This window comes from Sus scrofa, chromosome 2 (genome assembly GCF_000003025.6).
Source record: "Sus scrofa isolate TJ Tabasco breed Duroc chromosome 2, Sscrofa11.1, whole genome shotgun sequence".
In the NCBI taxonomy this organism is placed as follows: domain Eukaryota; kingdom Metazoa; phylum Chordata; class Mammalia; order Artiodactyla; family Suidae; genus Sus; species Sus scrofa.
Window position 1 is genome coordinate 87,737,632 of NC_010444.4, and position 21,975 is coordinate 87,759,606.

A 21,975-nucleotide genomic window follows, 5' to 3' on the forward strand; every position below is an offset into this window, starting at 1 on the left:
CTGAGCCATAGCAGTGACAAAGCTGAATCCTTAACTGCTAGGCCACCAGGGAACTCTGCTTTTAGCATCGACATTAACACTTAAGATGAAATGAGCCAAGGACCCCAGGCAAGGGAAAAGATGGTCCTCATCTCATAGTTTTGAGCTGCGTGAGGTCATTTCTCTCTGTGGTTTGTGTTGAAAAGGGGGATGTGTGCAAAGAGAAAGCCAGTGTAGATCCACTATACCATTTATTCTCTTAGGTTTTCCTTAGCTTTGTCAGAAATGCATTTTAAGGGTTTGAAGAACCTTGTGAGATTGTTTTGCCAGCATCGGATAACTTTGTTCCTGGCACAGACTTTCTATAATATCTATGTCTGCCAATTGCATAAGCACATTTAAACTGAGGGGAGGGGGCTCTTCATTGGCCAGTACCAGTTTTGGAGGGAATTTAATATATGAGGGAGAAAGGGACATAAAATTTAGAGGAATTAAAGAATAATGCTCTCAGATATTAAATCACAAAGAATTTTGTGAAAGATCAGATAATACTTGTTACAAGTTTAGGCTCTGGAATAAATTACTCTGTTTAAGCAGAAACGTGCTATGGGATCTGGCCAGGGTTCCTAGATATCGGTGCTGCTGGCATCTGTGTTGGGGCGTTTCACTGCACAGGGTTGGCCTGAGCATTACAGGTGCCTCTCCTTCAAAGGTAACTTCATCCTCTTAACTAAACAACCATGTAACTATGTAACAACTATGTAACTATGTAACAACTCGTAACTATGACAACCAAAACCATTACTGCACATTTCCAGATACCCTTGCGGACCCCCACTCCAGTCTCAAAGGGTATCCACTGCTAGGCAGACTACATGGGCTCTCTGACCATGAGCTGCACCGTCTCCAGCTACCAACAGATGCATCCCAGAGTCAGCAGAAGGGACGGCTCCATGAGAAGTTCAAAAACACAGCATTACACAATGGTCAACTTCCCTAGTAACAAACACTTAAAGTCAACTGGCCCAAGCTCTCCTGTGTATTTTTTTTAAGGGTAGTTGTTTTACAGTGTGCCAATTTCTGCTCTACAGCAAAGTGACCAGTCATATATATACATGTATATATGTATACACACACACACATACACACACACACACTCCCTTTCTTATATTTTCTTCTGTCGTGGTCCTATGCATTTCTTTTGCCTTTTTTTTTTTTTTTTTAGGGCCACGCCCACGGCACATGGAGATTCCCAGGCTAGGGAGCCAATCGGAGCTACAGCTGCCAGCCTACACTCACAGCAACGCCGGATCCTTCACCCACTGAGGAAGGCCAAGGATCAAACCTGCTATCTCATGGTTTCCTAGTCTAATTCATTTCCGATGCACCACGAAGGGAACTCCAGGCCTATACACTTCTTGAAACTCTCCTTTCAGCTCCATCCATTCTCCCTCTGCCTTTATTCTGCCCGCCCCCGCCCCCTTTTCTGCCACAGCCTCTAAAAGGTTTGCCAGCCTCCAACCATCCTCCACATCAATCCCTCAAGCCTTTCGGTGCCTCCCCACTGCCTTTAGATGGTTTCAAGAACCTTCCAGATTGCTTTCCGCACCTACACAGGCACCTTGTGCGCAGGTTTGTAGATCACAGTCACGTTCTCCAACCTCACCCCTTGCTGGTCCCTGCCTTGCACTCTCGGCTCCAGCCCCACTGAAGCTCCGACAGAACTGCTCTCTCCCCTCTGCCCTGGGTCCATGGTCCTCTCTCACAGCCGATGGGGCTGCCCCATCTCCTCCCCACCTGCGCACAGTTTATCTGGCCAATGCACTCCCTTTAAATACCAGAAAGTCTCCCCAGGCCCCTGGGCTCTGGAAGATCTCCAAACACTTTTCCACTGCATCATAATAGTACCTCTGCTCGTCTGCCCAACTAGACTGCAAGGTTCCTCAGGGCTGGAACCATGTCTTATGTGTCTTTCTATCTGCAATGAGAGGCTGAGTGAATAAGTGAATTATCAGCCAACCTGCATGTAATCAGTGATGAAACTGAGGCTAGAGTCGACGTAACTAATTGGCAGGAAAGCTGTGAACTGAACTCTGATCCTATCCGCTCAAAGAGGGATAAGAAGGGTCATCTTGGTATAAAAAGAACAGAATATTAAGTTCGCAAGGATTCGGTTTTTAACGGCACTAATAATCACACCTTGTAAAAAAGAGTGTCGTTAATCTTCCAAGGCTGTAATTTATATGCAGTAAAGGCATGGAGAGCAGAATGATTAAATTTGTCTTACTAGCTTTTTCCAAGAGTCTGTTTCTAGAAATGGGTGCACTTGTCTGAAATAAAAACACCTAGGAGAGGTTGAATTTCAAACCTGGTTGGTTTTTGGCAAATATATGTATATAGTCCTGTATGTATGCATATTCTTGTATATATGTATAATAATACACTATTTAAAGAAATATATATATATATGCACACACATTCTTCATTAGTAAATTCCCAGGGTTTGAATAATTTACCTCAGATCAAAAGTTCTTAAATTTCCGAATTTGAAAATGGAGATTCCCAGGCCCTGACCCAGGGTTTCTGATTTAGTAAAGTATTAACAGTTTGAGAAATTGCATTTTTAAAAGTTGAGGTGAAATTCATATAACATAAAATGAACCATCTTGGTGTGTGCAATTCAGTGACAGTTCATTCACAAAGTCGCACAGCCTTCACCTCAGAAACTGCATTTTTTTTCTTTTTAGGGTGGCACCTGTGGCATATGGAAGTTCCCAGACTAGGGGTTGAATCAGAGCTACAGCTGCTAGCCTACCCAACAGCAGCGCCAGATCTGAGCCACATCTGCGACCTACCGCAGCTTGCGGCTACACCGTATCCTTAACCCACTGAATGAGACCAGGAATCAAATCCACATCCTCACAAAGACTACACTGGGTTCTGAACCCACTGAGCCACAACGAGAACTCCTCAGTTTTTAACACGCCACTACTGCAAGCGGTTCTCATCTGGCACACGGAGAGTAACCACCTGAAGTGCTCAGATGATAATGACAAGGAATGAGGAAGCCTCATGAGTCTCCCCCAGGATATAAAAAAATGATTTTTTTCAAAAAACTGTCCTCAACCATCAAATCCTAAAAAAAATCAAATCTTTCCCTCTTCTTTTCACTAAATATAAGTGTCATGCCAAGCAGCCAGTTTATGTCAGGGTTTTCTGTCCTAATGGATTCAACACTTATTTGTTTGGATGCACCCAGTATTTTTACGCTTATAAAGAAGAGCAGTGCTAGGTGAAGTCAAGTGAGAAAACTGGAAAAAATGAATCACTGCTCTGCAAGCAGCCAGATCTAGGGCCTGTTGCCTTGGGTTAGAATCACATTATTATAGCCATTATAGCACATGATTAAATTCTACTTCAGGCAATGAAATTGTCAATAAACACAGAAAAAGTCTCCAGAGGAAGAACTGCAAATGAGGTTTCTTCTTAACAGTCAAACTTTCCTCTCAACGTAAGTGAAACATGATTCTGATAAACATATCATAGCTGCAAAAAGATGTTGAGATCAATCGCTGTTTTCTTTTCAAGGTTTAGAATCAGTTTTCCCAGTTTTAATTCATGACCTCGTTGCTCCAGAGCTGGTTCTGAGTTTAGCTGATTTTACTCAGGGTTGGACTTGTGTGGCAATTCCTGGTAAACTTAGCAATGAGGCTCAGCTGTGACAGGCACCCAGGTTGACTGGTATCTTCCTAACAGTTCCTAGTGTTGCTTCTCTTAAACAACATTCTGCTAAAACAATGCAACACAGAATAAGTTGAATAACCTCACGTGATCAATTAGAGTAGGAAGAAAATTCATGATGACAGAGAAACAAGGACTGACAAATAACTTATAATGTCAGAGCAAACCCTGGAGAAAGTTTCATAAGCTGTAAGGTTGGAGAAACTGAGCTGAAGAGACCAGGGCTGGTGTAACCTGTTTGATGACAAGGAGCCACTGGCCTACCTGGAAAGAGGCAGGAAGGCAGCCTGGGGAAGGGGCAGGGCTAATTTTGGACATGAGCAGTGAATCATTACCTCCTCAACTTCCTATCTGCAGGTAGAGACCACAACTCCCAGGAAACAAGGAGAAGAAAGGGTGCCAGCAGGGCACAGTACCCTGGCACATGCCCCCAAAGAAAAGCCCGAAGATGTGGAGACAGAAAGAGTCTGGTAACCACGCCAAAGATCCAGGCAGCCCGAAGAGGAGGAAATGTCAAATAGCTCAATCAAGTTCTCTAGAGTGGAGAAAACTCAATGCTTACAGGCCATTGGGAAATGAGTGAATTGTGTGCACCAGCCTGACCCCAAGCTACAGATCTGAGAAGGAGTTCACCAGGGGACAGTGACCCGAGGTTAAGAGACAGCCATGCACTCTGGGTGGACAGATCCTCCACTGCTTGCACTCAGAGGACAAGGATAGAGTCGGTTTACAATGGGAACGAAGAGTTCTATTCAGAAAGATTCAGGAAAAGCATGTGTTCCGTGAACAGAAGGGTAGAAATGCAACATGTAGAGATTAGGGACAATGGGATAAGACAGAAGAAAAAGATGAGATGTAGAACCATGGCCGATGGGGTTTAACAAGCATCCATCTCAGCTTGATCTGGGTTTGAATTCTGGCTCTTCCATTTGTTGAGGCGGCTACAACAAAACACCATGGACCGAGTGGCTTATAAACAGACCTGTGTTTCTCACAGCTCTGGAAGCTGGGAAGTCCAAGGTCACGACGCCAGTATAGTCACCTTCTGATAAGAACCCTCTCTGGTTCAGAGCCCAATATTTTGTCACTGTGTCCTCACATGGAGGAAGAGGCTAGAGATCTCTCTGGTGCCTCTTTTGTAAAAAACACTAATCCCATTCACGGGGGCTCCTTCCTCTCTCCCAAAGGCCCCAGCTTCCAACACCACCACATATGAATTTTGGATGAATACAAACATTCAGACCTTGGGCAAATCGCTTAACCTCTTTAACTTGTGGTTTCTTCAATTGTAAAACAGGGATAAAGGGACCCATTTCAAAAGGCTACTAGGAGTTTTACTGAGTCGAACATGACCGACATGAGAAAGTATATAGGAAAAGCACCAGAACAGCCTGGGCATGCAATAAATATTTAACAAGCAGTAGTCATGATTATCACTAACAAGCCTGGAAGAAAAAAGGACTGAGGCAAACAAAGGACTGCAAAGATACTTAAAACATAATGAATAATTTCCACTGGAGATTTTAATTTAATTTAATTTAATTAATTTTATTTTATTGCCTTTTTAGGGCTGTGCCAGTGGCATATGGAGGTTCTCAGGCTAGGGGACCAATCGGAGCTGTAGCCACTGGCTTACACCACAGCCACAGCAATGCGGGGTCCTTAACCCAATGAGCGAGGCCAGGGATTGAACCTGTGTCCTCGTGGATACTAGTCAGATTCAGTTTCTGCTGAGCCACGATGGGAACTCCTCCAGTGGAGATATTAAAAAGCAAAATTTAAATAGCAGAAATGTCCAACTGGTAATGCAGAGAAGCGCCAAGAAGACTGAGAAAAAGGATGGAAAAGTGAAACTGATGACAGAAAAGCTGAGTCAGTAATTCAGCCAAATTAAAGATATTTTTGAGAAATAAATCAAGCAGAACAAAAACAATAAGCTAAAATATGAATGAGGAAAACTTCCTGGAGGGAAAAATAATCACAGCATACAGATCAAAGAGGTCACTGTATTTCAGGCAAAATTAATTTTAAAATATTTTAAAGGCCTATCCCCCACACCAATATAATTCAGAAAAAAAAAAATTTAAACTATGGAGATAATTTTTTAAAGCCTCCTAAAAAGGTTCTTTCAAACAATCTGTAAGCTGTTCCAGAGCACAGAAAAAGATGGAAAAACTACCCATACTATTTTACGTGTGTATAACCAATACGACAAAACCCAAGACAGAAAAAAGAAACCAGCTACTCCCCTTTCACTTTTACATCGAAGCAAATATTCCAAATAAAACCCTAGCAAACTGAATACAGCAGTACAATAAAGATACATGTACATTAAAAGTTGGATTTAGCACTGGGAACTATGACTGGTCACTTATGATGGAGCATGATAATGTGAGAAAAAAGAATGTATACATGTATGTGTGACTGGGTCACCTTGCTGTGCAGTAGAAAACTGACAGAACACTGTATGTACATCAGCCATAATGGAAAAACGTAAAAATCATTATACTGAAAAAATAAATAAAAATGAAATAAAAAAAGTTGGCTTTAGCCCAATAAAGCAAAGACGGTCTCAGATGAACATTTCTCTTAATATATCATAGTGTCAGAACATAAGCTAACTCTATTATAAAGTAATCCCCATTTTTCTCAGTGAAAAGCTCCAATAATTATTTTTACTGACTTGAATAAATAATATATTATGGATATTTATGAAACAATCAACTATGTATTTAAAATATAACTATGTATACACACTTAATATAACAAAAGAGATATACAGATCTTAAAATATTGCTTTTTTTTCTACCCTCACATATCATGAAAAAATTTTATTCCACCTGATCCCACGCATGCCTGACCTCAACATCTGTTGTCACAGGAGCCGTTTTGAGACTTGCAGCAGTTTTCTAGAGCTACCATTTTCATTTCTGAGTACTTTTCAGTCTATGTATGATACATCAATCCACATACATACATGCATTTCAGGAAATAATTTATGCTTAGATTGCATAATCGTGATCTCTACAAAAAAGACTTGTTTTATAAACTTGTAAATTCCAAGTCTTCAAACTGTGAGGTCATTTCCCAGGAATAATTACTAAATTAGTACTAAACCTTAGGAAAAAAAAAAGGAGATAAATTGGGAGTACAAATGAATTTAAAAAGATATTTGCAGTTCTCTGGTGGCTCAGTGGGTTAAGGACCTGGCATCGTCACTGCTGTGGCTCAGGTTGATGCTGTGGCGCAGGTTTGATCCCTGGCCCAGGAACTTCCATGTGCCAAGGGTGTAACCAGAAAAAAGGAAAGAAACAATATGTGTAAGCATACATGTAATACACACATATATGTATATATATACACACACGTACATACACATTCACATATATATCAAATTAATGGTTAAGAGCACAAGCTTTGGAGAAATAAACTATTATGTTTATAAAGTAAAAACAGAACTTGACCAAAAAGGACGTATCAGAAAACAATAAACAGTTCTTGATAATTAAAAAATACGATAGTTGCAATGCATTCAACAGAACGGCTAGAAAATGATGATAAGGAAATTTCTCAAATAGAAAAAGAAAAAGAAAGAAAATAGGAGAGGAAAATAACTAAGAATATTAGAGGATTGATCCAATATCCAAATAACAGGGTTGTAAGGGGAGAACAGGAGAAAGGTGAGATGGAAGGCCAAACAATTCTGAAATAAGGACACGAGGAACTGTCCCCTAACAAAGCATCTGCATTTTCAGATAGAAAGCACTCTACCTGAGGTACTCAGCATAAGGAAGAAACCATGACCTACACTCAAAGCTCATCATAGGGAACTTTCTATGTCTAATGAAAAGGGGGGGAAACCACACACACAAGAGATGAGGAATCAATGATACTGCCGTAATGAAAAAGATTTTCAAAAACTTTCTTTTTTCCTTCTTTTCTGATTTTTTTCTATAACCAACATGTATGCCTTCACTGTCAGACAACTGTTAATACAAAAAAAATCTATAGTTGGAGACTCCAGCCTAGACTTAAATGGCTCTATTCCTTAAATGTCTTCCTAATGTCACGATCAGTCTCTGCACGGATACGGAGAGCCCTTTTCAGAGAGGATGCCTGGGCCACAGAGGTCGCTGGGGACAAACCAGTCTGGGGATTCACTGCCAGCTGCCCTGCAGAGGAGTGAGGTCCTCTCATCCTCACTCAGTTTCTTAGAGCTTGTTTTCAAGCATAGTCCCGGGATGTTTTGATGTCTGAGGGAAGAAGGGGAAGGCTCATAATTCTTTTTCCTTAGACACATTTTTCTATCCATGATCATCATGCCTCCACTCTTGCAGTTAGCATTTATTTTAATCAGGAACTGCTAAGTGCTCCGATTTGTCTCCATTCCATGTCTCGAATGCCACGTCCTCAGCTTTGCCGAGAGATGCTTTTCCTATTGACAGACTCACCTGTGGAGAAGATGAACACCGTGTTGTTCCAGAGCCCGCGGCTTTTTAAGGCGGCAGTGACATTTCCCACTGCTTCATCCATGAGGGACACCATTCCTGCATAGTAATGCCTATTCTTATTCTGGATAAAGTCGTATGGCTTCAGGTATTCTTCGGGGACCTGAAGGGGTTCGTGGACAGACTGGAGAGCAAGGTAGAGAAACAGAGGCTGGAAAGAGAGTTTGTGCAAATCAGTTAAGTGGGCATGGAAGCATTAAACACCAGAGAGAGCTCCAGATTCATCAGCTAATAAAACTAATATTCCGACAACCCACAGATTGGGTTGCAAAGATTTATAATTCATACATCTAAGAAACTTGGATCCAAAACATCTAGAGAACTCATAAGACTCAACCATAAAAGATAATTAACCCAGTTACAAAATGGGCAAAGAATATGAATAGACATCTCTCCAGAGAGGATATACAAACAGCCAATAAACCCATGAAAAGAGGCTCTCCCTCGTTCGTCATTAGTGAAAAGCAAATCAAAATCGCACTGAGGTACCACTTCACATCCACTGGGATGACTATAATTCAAAAAATGGCAAATAAGAAGTGTTGCTAAGGATGTGGAGAAATTGAAACCCCCATTCACTGCTGATGAGAGTATAAAATGGTGCAGCCAGTTTGAAAAACAACTTGGCAGTTCCTGAAATTATTAAACACACACAGAGTTACCACATGAGCCAGCATTTCCGTTCCTAGAGGAACGAAAGCATATATCCACATAAAAACCTGTACATGAAAGTTCCCAGTGGCATTATTCACAATCGCCCAAAAGTGGAGACAACCAAAATGTCCACCAATTGACGAATGGATAAACAAAATGAAGTATATTTTCAGAAATATACAGCAATAAAAGGAATATGATCCAGCCATAAAAAAGAAGGAAGTACTGACACATCCTACGACAGAGATGCACCTTGAAAACATGAAGTGAAAGAAGCCAATCACAAAGATCACATTTGCATGATTCCATTTATATGAAAAGGCCAGAAGAGGCAAATCCATAGAGACAGAAAGTAGATTAGTGGTTGCCTCAAGCTATAGGGAGTTGTCGGGGAGAGGAATGATGAATGATGAGTGCTTATAGGTGTGAGACTTTTGGGGGTGCTGAAAATGCCCTAAACTTAGATTGAGGTGATGGTTGCATAACTCTGTGAATTGACTACTGAGCTGTGTGCTTTAAATAGGTGGATTTTATAAAAAATAAAAGCTTGATTTCTAAAGTGGCCTAGAAGTCTCTGATCCAAACAATAGTAATAATACTGATAATTCTGTCTCATGAAATAACTCAAAACCACCTTGTTATACCCACTATATAGGTAAGCTAATGGAAGCCTAGAAAGGTTATATGATTTGCACCAGCTCACATTAGTTAGAGCAATTTCCTATTGGAAACCTCACTATTGCAGTATGGATATGCACCGATGGACATTTAAGTTTTTTGCTTTAGTTGAAAAATAAGTTCCCACCTTTCAGGAAAGGGCTAGGAACTTTTGATGTTTTTATGAGAAAACAAGTGAAAAGTATGCCTTGTTAGTCTGCTCTAGGACTAAACAAAAGGCTAATTTAATTCCCCAGAAACCAAGGAGTGTGCCACACTGATTCTATTTTGCCTCTTACACCAACTTACAGCATTTAAAATTAGTGGTATTCTGGGTTTGTCTCTTGCTTTAAATTGAGTCTTTCTGAAGGCACTCTCTTCATCTTTTTTTTTTTTTTTTTTTTTTTTTTTTTTTTTTTTTTTGGCCACACCTACAGTATGTGGAACTTCTGGGGCCAGGGATCACACCGGTGCCACAGCAATGACCTAAGCTGTAACAGTGACAATACTGGATCCTTAACCCACTAGGCCACCAAGGAATTCCCTACAGAGTTGAAAACCCTCAAAGAGACAATAACTGGTTCAACCCAAGAGTGAAAATACAATTCTGTCAAAGTATTTGAGGCATAAATAAAGTACGATAAATCTCATAATCTAACGGAGAAAAGTTAGAATGCAGACTGGGAGGCGGGCTCATATTTCTTCTTTTTTTTTTTTTTTGCTTTTGCTTTTTAGGGCTGCACCTGCAGCATGTGGAGGTTCCCAGGCTAGGGGTCGAATCAGAACTGCAGCCACCAGCCTTCACCACAGTCACAGCAAGACAGGATCTGAGCCGAAACTGGGATCTACACCACCACTCACGGCAATGCCAGATATTTAACCTACTTCGTGAGGCCAGGGATCAAACCTGTGTCTTCATGGATACTAGTCAGGTTCTTAACCTGCTGAGCCATGAGGGGGACTCCAATTTTCCACTATTGTTGACAAATTCTTTGAGATTATATATTATATATCCTTGTGATAGACTAATGGGTAGACATACATAGAACTCAAAGGGACAGCCAGGATAGTGTTTTTAATTCAGATCTTTGGAACTTACAAATACCTCTTCCCCCAAATAAAAATGTTCCAAAATTGCTGTTAAATAGCAAAGTCCTCACTTTAAAACCTATTTAACTGAGGAGGCAGGTGATGGAATGACAACCGTGATAAGGCAGACCCTTGCCTTCCTTTGTACATTATTTCCATGGGAAAACATTCCAAATTCCAGCTCCAAAAGGCAACGCTAACAGCTCTGACACGGCATCAGCTCTGCCTCTGCTGCCCCTTGACACACACGTGTTCATGTCCAGCCACGCAAGTCACCCGTCTTACTCCAGACCATGGGGAAGGGGCTCTCAGCAGATACCCTGCCCTGGTGGGAGGAGGGACCCAGGGCTGAGATGTCCGGAGGGGAAAGGATGAGCAGGGGCATCTGTGACCCCATCCAGGCTGTGGGGGTACACGGTGGGAGCTGCCAGCTGGGTCTTCAGCATTAGCCCACACCCAGCCACCAGCCATGGTCTGGCTGGGGAAGGATTTAACCTTGGAAGGCTACAACAATTGGCAACCCACATAAAGTTTTAAAAATCAGGTAATGTCACATAAAAACCTGTGTTATTAATTATTATTATTCCCTTGAAAAATCACAGCTTCGGATAACTCCATGCCCACACTCCATCTGACAACAAATGGCTGGAGACACCCCACTTCCAAGGGCTCTCCAATTTTCTACCTGAACAGCTTCACTTATTTAGGGTAGTGGCCTGACCCACATAAATATGGACCCTGGTCTGGATTCTCTATAGGGGCAGGGGTGGAGAAATGGGAGAGGGAGAAAACAGGTTCACCAAGGTCACTGTGGGTGATGCAGCAGCTCCTGTGGCAAAGGAGAGGAAGGGCAGGTAATTTCCAGCCAGCAAGTGCCCCCTGGAGGTGATGGCTGGGGAGGTTGGGGGAGCAGAGTTCTCATAACCACTAGGGGAGGAAGGAATGGTTCTGGGACCATCATTAAAGGGTCTTATAGGGAGTTCCTGTTGTGGCGAAGGGGAAGTGAATCCAACGAGGAACCATGAGGTTGCAGGTTTGATCCCTGGCCTCGCGCTCAGTGGGTTAAGGATCTGGCATGGATCTGGCGTGGCTGTGGCTGTGGCATAGGCCAGCAGCTATAACTCTGGTTGGACCTGGGAACCTCCATATGCTGTGGGTAGGGCTCTAAAAAGCAAAAAAAAAAAAGGGGGGGGAGTTCTTATAGATGTTCAGTATGGAAATCATTCTGCTCACTGTGTTAAATGTAGTTGAAAATTACCTGAAAATCGTTCGCGTAACTATTGCTTCGTGACTAAAGACATGACCATTGACTCTGAGGGATTAAAATGATAAAACTACCCCCTCCTCATTTGTACAGTGGTCAGACTTCTGTTAGCCCAACCAGAAGGGGCATAAGCGAGGAAGTGAAAACAACCCCTGAGGGATGCAGGCTGCCCTGACCTGTGACTGTTACTGGCCCCGCAACCGTCTCGTGCTACCTGCTGACTCGATGCTAGTAACTTACAAGTAAAGGTGCTCCTTGAACAAAACACGTTGTCTTTTTCCCCATTTCGTCAGCGGTGATCTAGGGCCATTTAGAGTAAGGGCAAACAGCCTTGCTCACATGGCAGGATGGTCTGGGTCACCAGGAGGCAGAATGATAACAGTGCAGCCCATTTCATAAGGTGAGGAGCCATGGACCACATTTTAGAGTACTTCCACCCCATATTGTAAAAATAAAGTTTCAGCTGTCACAAGGTGAATTTTATTCATGGAACAACTCATCTGACAATAGCACTAGATGTGAAACGTTTCTATTCTACTTTTAAATTTTAAAAAAAAAAGTTAAGAGTACTGTTCTTCGTACTACACAGTGGCCCAGTGGAAAGAACAATTAACTCGGGTCCTAAGGTTCTCCACCACAGATAGGAACCGTCTGCAACCTCTTTTCCTAAGGCCCTCCCAGTAAACAGCTGTAGCCAATTTCCCCACAACCTCAGCTCACTCTTCATCTACAGCAACCTGCTGCCATCCTGGGGGTGGGCTTCTTATTACTATGCTGTCAACGGACTTGAATTCCAACCTAAGGATGCTTTGGCTTTTGGAGACTTTCAGGCCTCTTCTGATCTTGCTGACACCTGATTCAAAATACTGGCGGCCTGGACCCGACTTTGATCTCCGTAGATCTCTGGGTTTGTGCGGGACCTTGATCTCTCTCTTGAACTTTCTTGGGTCTAGATCTCTGCTCTGACCAACTCGCTCACAGTGGCCACCTGTACACTAACCCTGGCTGTACCCCTTTCAGGTTTAGGAGGTCTATGTACTGGAATCCGAAATGTGATTCACAACCAAATGTTTAGGTATGACGTAAAAGTATGACATTATTACCTAAAGTTATTAGTGTATTTTATAATGTGCTAACGGAGGTCCCTGGTGGCCTAGTGGTTAAAGGATCTGGTGTTGTCACTGCTGTGGCGTGGGTTCGATCCCTGGCCTGGGAACTTACACATGCTATGGATGTGGCTGAAAATAAAATAAAATAAAACAAAGAATCAAAAGAGACCTAGGTTAAAAAAAATAATACAATAAAATAATAAAAAGGGGCTACGGGTTCATTTCTCATTTCTATTTTTCTTTAGTATATTTTCCTAATTTAAAGTATACTTTTTTTTTTTTTTTTGTCTTTTTGCCTTTTCTAAGGCCGCTCCTTGGCATATGGAGGTTTCCAAGCTAGGGGTCAAATTGGAGCTGTAGATGCCAGCCTACACCGGAGGCACAGCAACTTGGGATCCAAGCAGCATCTGTGACCTGCACCACAGCTCACGGCAACTCCGGATCCTTAACCCACTGAGCAAGGTCAGGGATCAAACCCGCAACCTCATGATTTCTAGTTGGACTCATTAACCACTACGCCACGATGGGAACTCTAAGTATACATTTTTTAAAAGCACATGGCATATTTTTAAAGTGTTATTCTATCTTTGACTTCCAAATTAACATTCCTTTCCAAATCGTGGCAGGGAAAAGTGTCTACTATTAGAAATTCATTAAAACGTTTAAGAAGCTGCTAGTAGATGAGGTGTGTGAGAAAACATTTATTTTTATTCTTTGAAATTTTGAGGGGGGCTATTTTAACAAAGCAATATTTTATGAATGTGTTACTTTCACACTGTAATGTCAGTACTAAGGGAATTATCCTGTTGAAAATGAGCAAAGACACTCCTTCCCAACACAATGGTTATTAGCAATAGCTCTCTGATTCCAGCACTATGTTTCTGTTGCAAAATAGCTCCATATGCTTTTCCTCCTCAAATGCTCTTTAAAAGAGACACATTTTGGGAGTTCCTGTTGTGACTCAGTGGTTAAAAAACCCGACTAGCATACATGAGGACTAGGGTTCGATCCTTGGGCTTGCTCAGTGGGTTAAGGATCTGGCGTTGCCATGAGCTGTGGTGAAGGTCACAGCCACGTCTCGGATCCTGAGTTGCTGTGGCTGTGATGTAGGCAGGCAGCTCCAGCTCCGGTTGGACCCCTGGCCTGGGAACCTCCAGGGTATAGCCCTAAAACAACAACAAGACAAAAAAATAAAAGAGACACATTTTAAGTCAGCTTGTGGTACTTTGTATCTCTTTAATGATTTTCATCTTAGAGCAAGTTGCTTATGTTAGTCTGGATACAGCACGGAGAAATGAGCACAGAATTAGATTCCACATTGAAATAAAATGATGAAACTTCTGGAACTAGTATGCTGCATCCTCTTGCTGAGGAGTGAAAATGTAAACAACTGCACTTGCTGTCTGAAAGTTTCTGGGGCTAATACTCGGCTCTTGATGATTTCATTCATGTCTATGTTTCACACTTGACTTTGGGGATGCTGAAAAAGCTGGATATTGCTTCAGAATATCTCAGGCACTGGAGGAAAATGACCACCCATCACCTGGCAATTTCCAGATTGTTACCTGTGAGCAGTACCATCCAAGTCACACTAGTTTGGGTGTCTTGTGGGCTCTTAAGGTCTCCAGTTTTCCTCTATTCCTGCGTTTTCCCACTAGACCAGTGAAGACAGCTGTCCCCCCTCCCTCACCAGGAATGATTTCACCCCAGGTGCCTCCTCTTAGCTGCTTAAGGTTACGGGCACTGTGAACGAACACTCTATTGTTCCTTAATGGGAACTAATTTTTATTGTAGACATATTCTAGTCATTGCAAGATTAATGTTCTATTGTGAACCTGTAAAGGGCAGATGGCTTCTGCTTGTCCCCGTGCTTGAGGGGAATCAATAGTGGCTATACATTAGAATCACTGGTGGGAGGTAGGGGTGGAGGAATAATTAAATACCAGTGACAGGGTCCTACCCCCGACCAATAAATCACAATGTCTAGACTCACTGTTTCTTACAAGCTTTCCAAATGATCCCAATATACTGTGGAGCGTATGTTAGAGCCATTAAGCTGAATCATACACTGAGGCTTATACTCTCTGGTCTTGATATGGACAGTGAACCAGGGAGGCTTGTTAAGTGCATTGAGCTCTGGAGTTAAATGGTGGGATTTGGGGGGGGGGTTGCTTGTTTGTTTTGCTTTTTAGTAGCACCTGCAGCGTGTGGAAGCTCTCAGGCCACGTATAGAACCCATGCCACAGCAGTGACCTGAGCTACAGCCGTGACAATACCAGATCCTTAAAGCCAATGAGCCACCAGGGAACTCCTAAACAGCAGCATGGTTTTAAATTCTGATTCTGCGACCTTGAACAAGTTACCTCACTTCTCTAAGCCGGTTTGCTATCTGTAAAACACTGCCTATCTCAAACCTCAAAGAATAGGACGGGGATCACAGTTCCCTCAAGACTTTACCTCATTCTTTGGGTTGTTTTTTTTTTTTTTTTTTTTTTTTTTTTTTTTTTTATTTTCCCACTGTACAGCAAGGGGGTCAGGTTATCCTTACATGTATACATTACAATTACATTTTTCCCCCACCCTTTATTCTTTGGGTTTTTAACTGCATCAATAACATGCCAAGCATAGAGAAGAAAACTGAGAACTTAAGCCAATTAGCTAGCAGGTGGCTTTCTAACTATCTGAATATTGGTTTAGATCTAGATTTTAAATCTGTACCTATCTACCTATTTGGAAAAAATGTTCCAATTTCCTCTGTGTTCCACAGCAAGCATGGCCCCTCCAAGAGGTCAGCATGAAAAGAGTAATAAAACGTGAAAAGTGGGGCAAAGCTGGGGACAGATACGAGGAACGACATTTAATGTGAGTTAGAGTCAGCAGAGCCAGAGCCAGGGAGAAACCATATCAACAAGGGAGTCAGCAGCCAGGTACCACATCTGAACAGGTATATAAACAGGAATCCAAACTGCGATCTGCACTGAGGACCTTCAGGAATTACCCAAGAGGCAAAGCACAGGAAATTGGCAAAACCAGGTAACACTGGACATTTCGGTGATTTGCTGTGTTCTGATCCTATTGAAGGTCTGATTTCAAGGGCATGTGAACATAATTCTTTGTAAAGCCATATTTGAACCCAACATCTGACAACACAAATATCTGACCCAATTTTAAAGGCATTTATGAGCTAAATCCAGAGAACCCAGCTTAAACTTTAACTTAGGAGGTCAACCCTAGATTAAACAACAACAACAACAAATGTTAAGGCTATGCAGACTCTTTTCTATTTTTACCTATAAAGACGTCAAAAGATTTCAGCATATGCTATATACAAACAGCTTCAGGATAATCAGTGTAAAAAACAGGGCCATCAGTGTGCCAGGTTTAGAGCTTAGAAGACTAAATATTATAAGGAGGTCCATTTTCCCCAAGTTGTTCTACAGATTCAGTGAAATTCAAATCCAAGCAGGAATGGCCAGCTAATTATAAAATAAACCTGGGAATTCAGAATATCTAGAATAACCGAAATAACCTTGGGGGAGGGGATACAAAGTTATTCCCTTGCCCTGAACCTAGGATTTCCAGATGTCTTAGGAAGTTTGCCATACCAATGCCTCATCTTGTAATAAGCCTATCATTTTTTAAGTAGTCACTTTACTCATTATTGCATGTGCACATAAAACACGAAAATACTAAAACTGTGTTTGTACCAAAGCACTGTATTTACACTGTTCCTCAAAGTGTGACCTGCAGCAGGAGTTTATCACCCCTGAGGAGTTTCTTTAAAATGTTCACATATGGATTTTTCCCAGGCCTAATAAATCAATTTTCAAGATAGGCTCCAGGAATTTCTATTTCTTTCTTCTTTCTTTCTTTTTTTGGTCTTTTTTAGGGTCACACCCACAGCATATGGAGGTTCCCAGGCTAGGGGTCCAATCAGAGCTGCAGCTATAAGCCTGTGCCACATCCACAGCAACACAGGATCTGAGCCACGTCTGCAACCTACACCACAGCTCATGGCAACGGTGATCCTTAACCCACTGAGCGAGGCCAGGGATCAAACCTGTACCCTCACGGATCCTAGTTGGTTTTATTAACTGCTGAGCCATGAGGGGAACTCTAGGGGTTTCTATTTTGAACAAGCCTCCCAGGCTGATACTGATGTATTCTAAAATTTGAAAGTGACTCCCTTAGAATTTATTAGATTTTTCTTTAAAGGGCGGTGGCCTTTTCCCGTATTCATCTAAAGAGATGCTATCTTCACATGATTTTGATATCAGTACAGAAGCAAGACTTACCTTCTCTGGTGGATGGTTAGTTATGAGGGCTGTAGCCCTCTCAGTAAATACGTTTGTTGAATACATATTTTTATATCCAGTTGCAACTTCTTCACCATCTCGAAAATCAAGAGCACATCGTGTGACATTCAGAGCATTGATTAACGTACAGCGCTCATGGGAATAGTAATCTTCACTACCTAGAAGGTAGCCTACAACGAAAATGGGAGATGAAAGTAGTCAGCACAGCATAAAACTTGTTAAACAAACGAATGTTTCAGCATTTAATTGCCTAATGCAATTGATTACTCATGACAAGGCTAATCAAATGACAAGGCTAATCAGAGAACCATTTCTTAACATCTCCATATTTGCTAGCAGAAAGCATTAAACGTCTATTGTGCAAAGATTCAAATCCATTCCCCCGCCAAGTCTTTAGAACCCAAGCTCTATCATGTAACTCTCAAAGTGGGTGATTCCAAGTAAATATGTTTTTAAAAATCAGAGTTTAAATTCCGGAAAGGTTATGACAACTTAAACTTTGAAAGCTATCTAATGGCTGAAACAGCATAGGGTTAATGTGATTTGTTACAAGTTTTTTACTCTGAAGTCATCACATAGACAGGATTCAAATAACATAGCTATTGACCTTGGCTGACTGGCTTCAAGGTTATTTACAGACGTGGCTCTTGGAAGAATCATCTTTAGTCAGATGCTGACACCCACTGGTGAAAGACACAAACCTTTCCACACGGCATCTCTATACAACAGAACCAAAAGAGCAAAATAATGGGCAGTGTTGAAATGAGATTTTTCTACCTATGGTGATCTCCATTTTGCCCCAAATTTAAATGGCATCAATGGCCTATCCCACAATTTAGACTGAAACATGGGAAAAATGGCTTTTTTCAACTTTAGTTGTTTCTGCGAACGTTCCCTATTTTCCTAAAACATTGAAATAAGCTGTGTTGCATGTTGTATGATTCTACTTACATGCAACATTCAGAACAGGCAACTCTATAGAGACAGAGGCAGGTTAGTGGTTGCCTATGGCTATTAGGGTTGGGGAAAATGAGGAGTGACTGCTAATGGGTATGAGATTTCTTTTGAGGGGTGACGGAAATGGTCTGCATTTGGACTGTAATGACAGTGACACAGCCTTGTGAGCTTATTAAGAATCAATGAATTGTACACTTTATAATTAGGTTAATTGTACAGTATGTGAATTATACATCGATAAAGCAAACTATTACATTTAGAATGGATAAACAATAAGATCCCTTGTTTACTTACAGCACAGGGAACTAAATCCAATCTCCTGGGACAGACCGTGATGGAAGATAATACAAGAAAGGGAATGTATATACATGTATTACTGGGTCACTCTACTGTACAGCAGAAATTGGCACAACATTGTAAATCAATTATACTTTGATTAAAAAAAATTTTTAAAGAAATAACTGTGCAAGACTCTGAGCTATCTCCTGACAATACTGCTTATTAATATTAATGAAGTGATAAAACTGGCCTCTTTCCCCAGTTCTGAATATTCCCTATAATCCCAATTAAAAGTCTGACATAGCTTACATAGTAAATGGATTCTTTTTTTTTTGGTCTTTTTAGGGCCGCACCTGCAGCATATGGAAATGTCCAGGCTACGGGTTGAATCGGAGCTGCAGCTGCTGGCCTACACCACAACCAGAGCGATACCAGATCTAAGCCGTGTCTGCAACCTACACCACAGCTCACAGCAACGTCAGATCCTTGACCCACTGAGCAAGGCCAGAGATCGAACCCGTGTCCTCATGGATATTAGTCAGGTTTTCACTGCTGAGCCATGAATGGAACTCCCAGATTGATTTTTTATTAATTTCCTCCTTTTCCATGATTCAGTAAATTCAAGGTCTTGAATATGATGAGCACTTTAGTCTTAACTCTAAATGATCTTTTCTCTGACATGTATAACAGAAAAGGAAAACCAATGTGTTTGCTAATTAATATGTAATAGAAAAACAAATGTATCCATGAAAATAGTTTTGGCCCTTATTTGGGTAATTAGAGGGGTCAGGACACTGGTGTTCTATTTGGAATTAATAGCTACTGGAAACACCTTGAGGAAACACTTCAAGTTCTTTATCTGTAAGTATCAATTGTTTTCTATCATTTGTGAAAACATATGCATAGGAGATACTTGATTAAAAATGTATGAACTCAACAACAAAAAAACAATCCAATCAAAAAATGGGCAGAAGACCTAAATAAAGGTTTCTCCAAAGAAGATATATGGATGGCCAGGAGGCACACGAAAAAATGCTCAACATCACTAAGTATCAGAGAAATGCAAATCAAAACTATGAGGTACCACCTTGCACCAGTCGAATGGCTATCATTAATAAGGCTACAAATAACAAATGCTGGAGAGGGTGTGGAGAAAAGGGAACCCTCCTACACCATGGATGGCAATGTAAATTGGTACAACCACTATGGAAAACAGTATGGAGGTTCCTCAGAAAAATAAATATTGAACTGCCATATGATCCAGCAATCCCACTCCTGGGCATATCTAGAAAAAAAGGAGAATTCAAAAAGATACATGCACCCCTATGTTCACTGCAGCACTACTCACAATCGCCAAGACATGAGAACAACCTAAATGTCCATCAACAGATGAATGGATTATGAAGATGTAGCACATGTATACAATGGAATATCACTCAGCCATAAAAAAGAACAAAATAATGCCATTAGCAACATGAATACAACTAGAGATTAGCACACTAGGTGAAGTAAGTCAGAAAGAGAGAGACAAATACCGTATGATATCACTTATATATGGAATCTAAAATATGACACAAATGAACCTATCTACAGAACAGAAACTGACTCTCAGACATGGAGAACAGACTTGTGGTTGCCAAGGAAGAGTGGAAGGGGGAGGGAGTGGGAGGAACTGGAAGTCATGGGTTAGTAGATGCAAACTATTACATTTAGAATGAATAAGCAATGAGGTCCTACTGTAGAGCACAGGGAACTATATCCAGTCTCTTGGGACAGACCATGATGGAAGCTAATATAAAAAAGGGAATATATACATATATACTATGTATAACTGGGTCACTTTGCTGTACAGCAGAAATTGGCACATCATGGTAAATCAGCTATACTTTAAAAATGTATGCGTTATAAATATTAAGAAGTTAACGCAAATAGGATTCCAGAAACAGAACTCTTTATTACTATCATAGAATTATCTCTTCACATATTTGGCCAAACTGATACATGCAGCCATGTGACAGTTACGTAGAACTTTTCTCCTAACAGTGGTGCACAAGTCTGAACTTACATGCTAAGCCTATAAGAAGACGGCAGCCTATGCATTTTGGGAGAACGCAGAAACTACCTTTTGGATAACTCAATCTCTGGCTGCTGTATTTAACAACTTTGAGATATAATTCACATGCCATACAAACCACTCATTTAAAGTGTACAATTCAATGGCTTTTAGCATACTCACAGGTTCATGCCACCAGGCACAATCATCTGGTTGGTTTTTGTTGTTGTTGTTGTTTTTGTCTTTTTGCCTTTTCTAGGGCCACACCCGCAGCATATGGAGGTTCCCAGGCTAGGGATCTAATTGGAGCTGTAGCCACCGGTCTACACCACAGCCACAGCATCGAGGGATCCGAGCCACGTCTGCGACCTACACCACAGCTCAGGGCAATGCCAGGATCCTTAACCCACTGAGCAAGGCCAGGGATCGAACCCGCAACCTCATGGTTCCTAGTCGGATTCGTTAACCACTGAGCCACAACGGGAACTCCTAAAATGACGTTTTTGAGGATGCTGTCCACCTTACTTTTCTCCCAAAGGAGAAATTTCCCACAGGTCTAAAAGCCAGAAACTGCTTTACCCTTCCTGAACATCTGGTTTCCATTTAACTTAGAAATAATGTGACTCTTATACACAGCATTTTTTTTCCCTTTTGCTTTAGACATAAGAAATTTCACATAGTAGAAAACTGACAGAACACTGTAAACCAGATAGGATGGGGAAAAAAATCATTTCAAAAAGAGAAAGAAAGAATTTTCACATCTCAGAGTTGAATGTGAAGTCCACCTATAGTCATGCAGTTTTTTCTCATAAGCTGGTGTCAAGCAACTAGTCCATCTTTTTCTACTCGGCCTGATTTTTTATCCTACTTATTTTTTGAAAATTTATGTTTGATGTGTGTTCCTTTTTGGATATGGCAGGTGGCAAATAAATGAAAAGACAGGAAGGAGGGAGGGACGTAGCTAAACAGCTAGACAAATACAATAGAATATCTAGCTCGATAGAAAGTAAAATATGAAAAAGAACTTAATAGAAAGATACATAGCCCCTGGCAAGATAAATAGGTTAAGACATGGTTTGTAACAGGTTTAAAGAGAGCATATTTCAAAACAAACTGTAGGTTTTACACTTATTTTTATAGGGCTATCAAATTCACAATATACTTCTTATTTCTTATTACCATTTTTATTTACCCTTCCATTTAATTTATTTGCTCTATCTTCCCCAATCTAGTGATTTCAAAAACAGAGCTCACAGCAGAGGAGAAAGATGCCAATGGAAAAGAGTCTTCTTCACCATTTCCAGGAAAAAAAAAAAGGAAAAGAACCCTTGAACACAGTCCCTAAGGGAAAAAAAACATTCTGAATCTT

At 41.1% G+C, this 21,975-nt stretch overlaps 1 protein-coding gene across 2 annotated transcripts in view; it reads right to left on the bottom strand.

The window, feature by feature from the left end:
- ARSB (arylsulfatase B) overlaps positions 1–21,975 on the bottom strand; it is a 164,616-nt gene that overhangs the window by 122,694 nt on the left and 19,947 nt on the right. For both annotated transcript variants that reach the window (XM_021084478.1, XM_021084479.1), the window contains exons 3-4: positions 17,297–17,487; positions 8,172–8,379 (exon numbers count right to left, since the gene is read on the bottom strand). In XM_021084478.1, the coding sequence (XP_020940137.1) occupies positions 8,172–8,379; positions 17,297–17,487 (399 nt within the window). The remainder of the gene's footprint in view (positions 1–8,171; positions 8,380–17,296; positions 17,488–21,975) is intronic.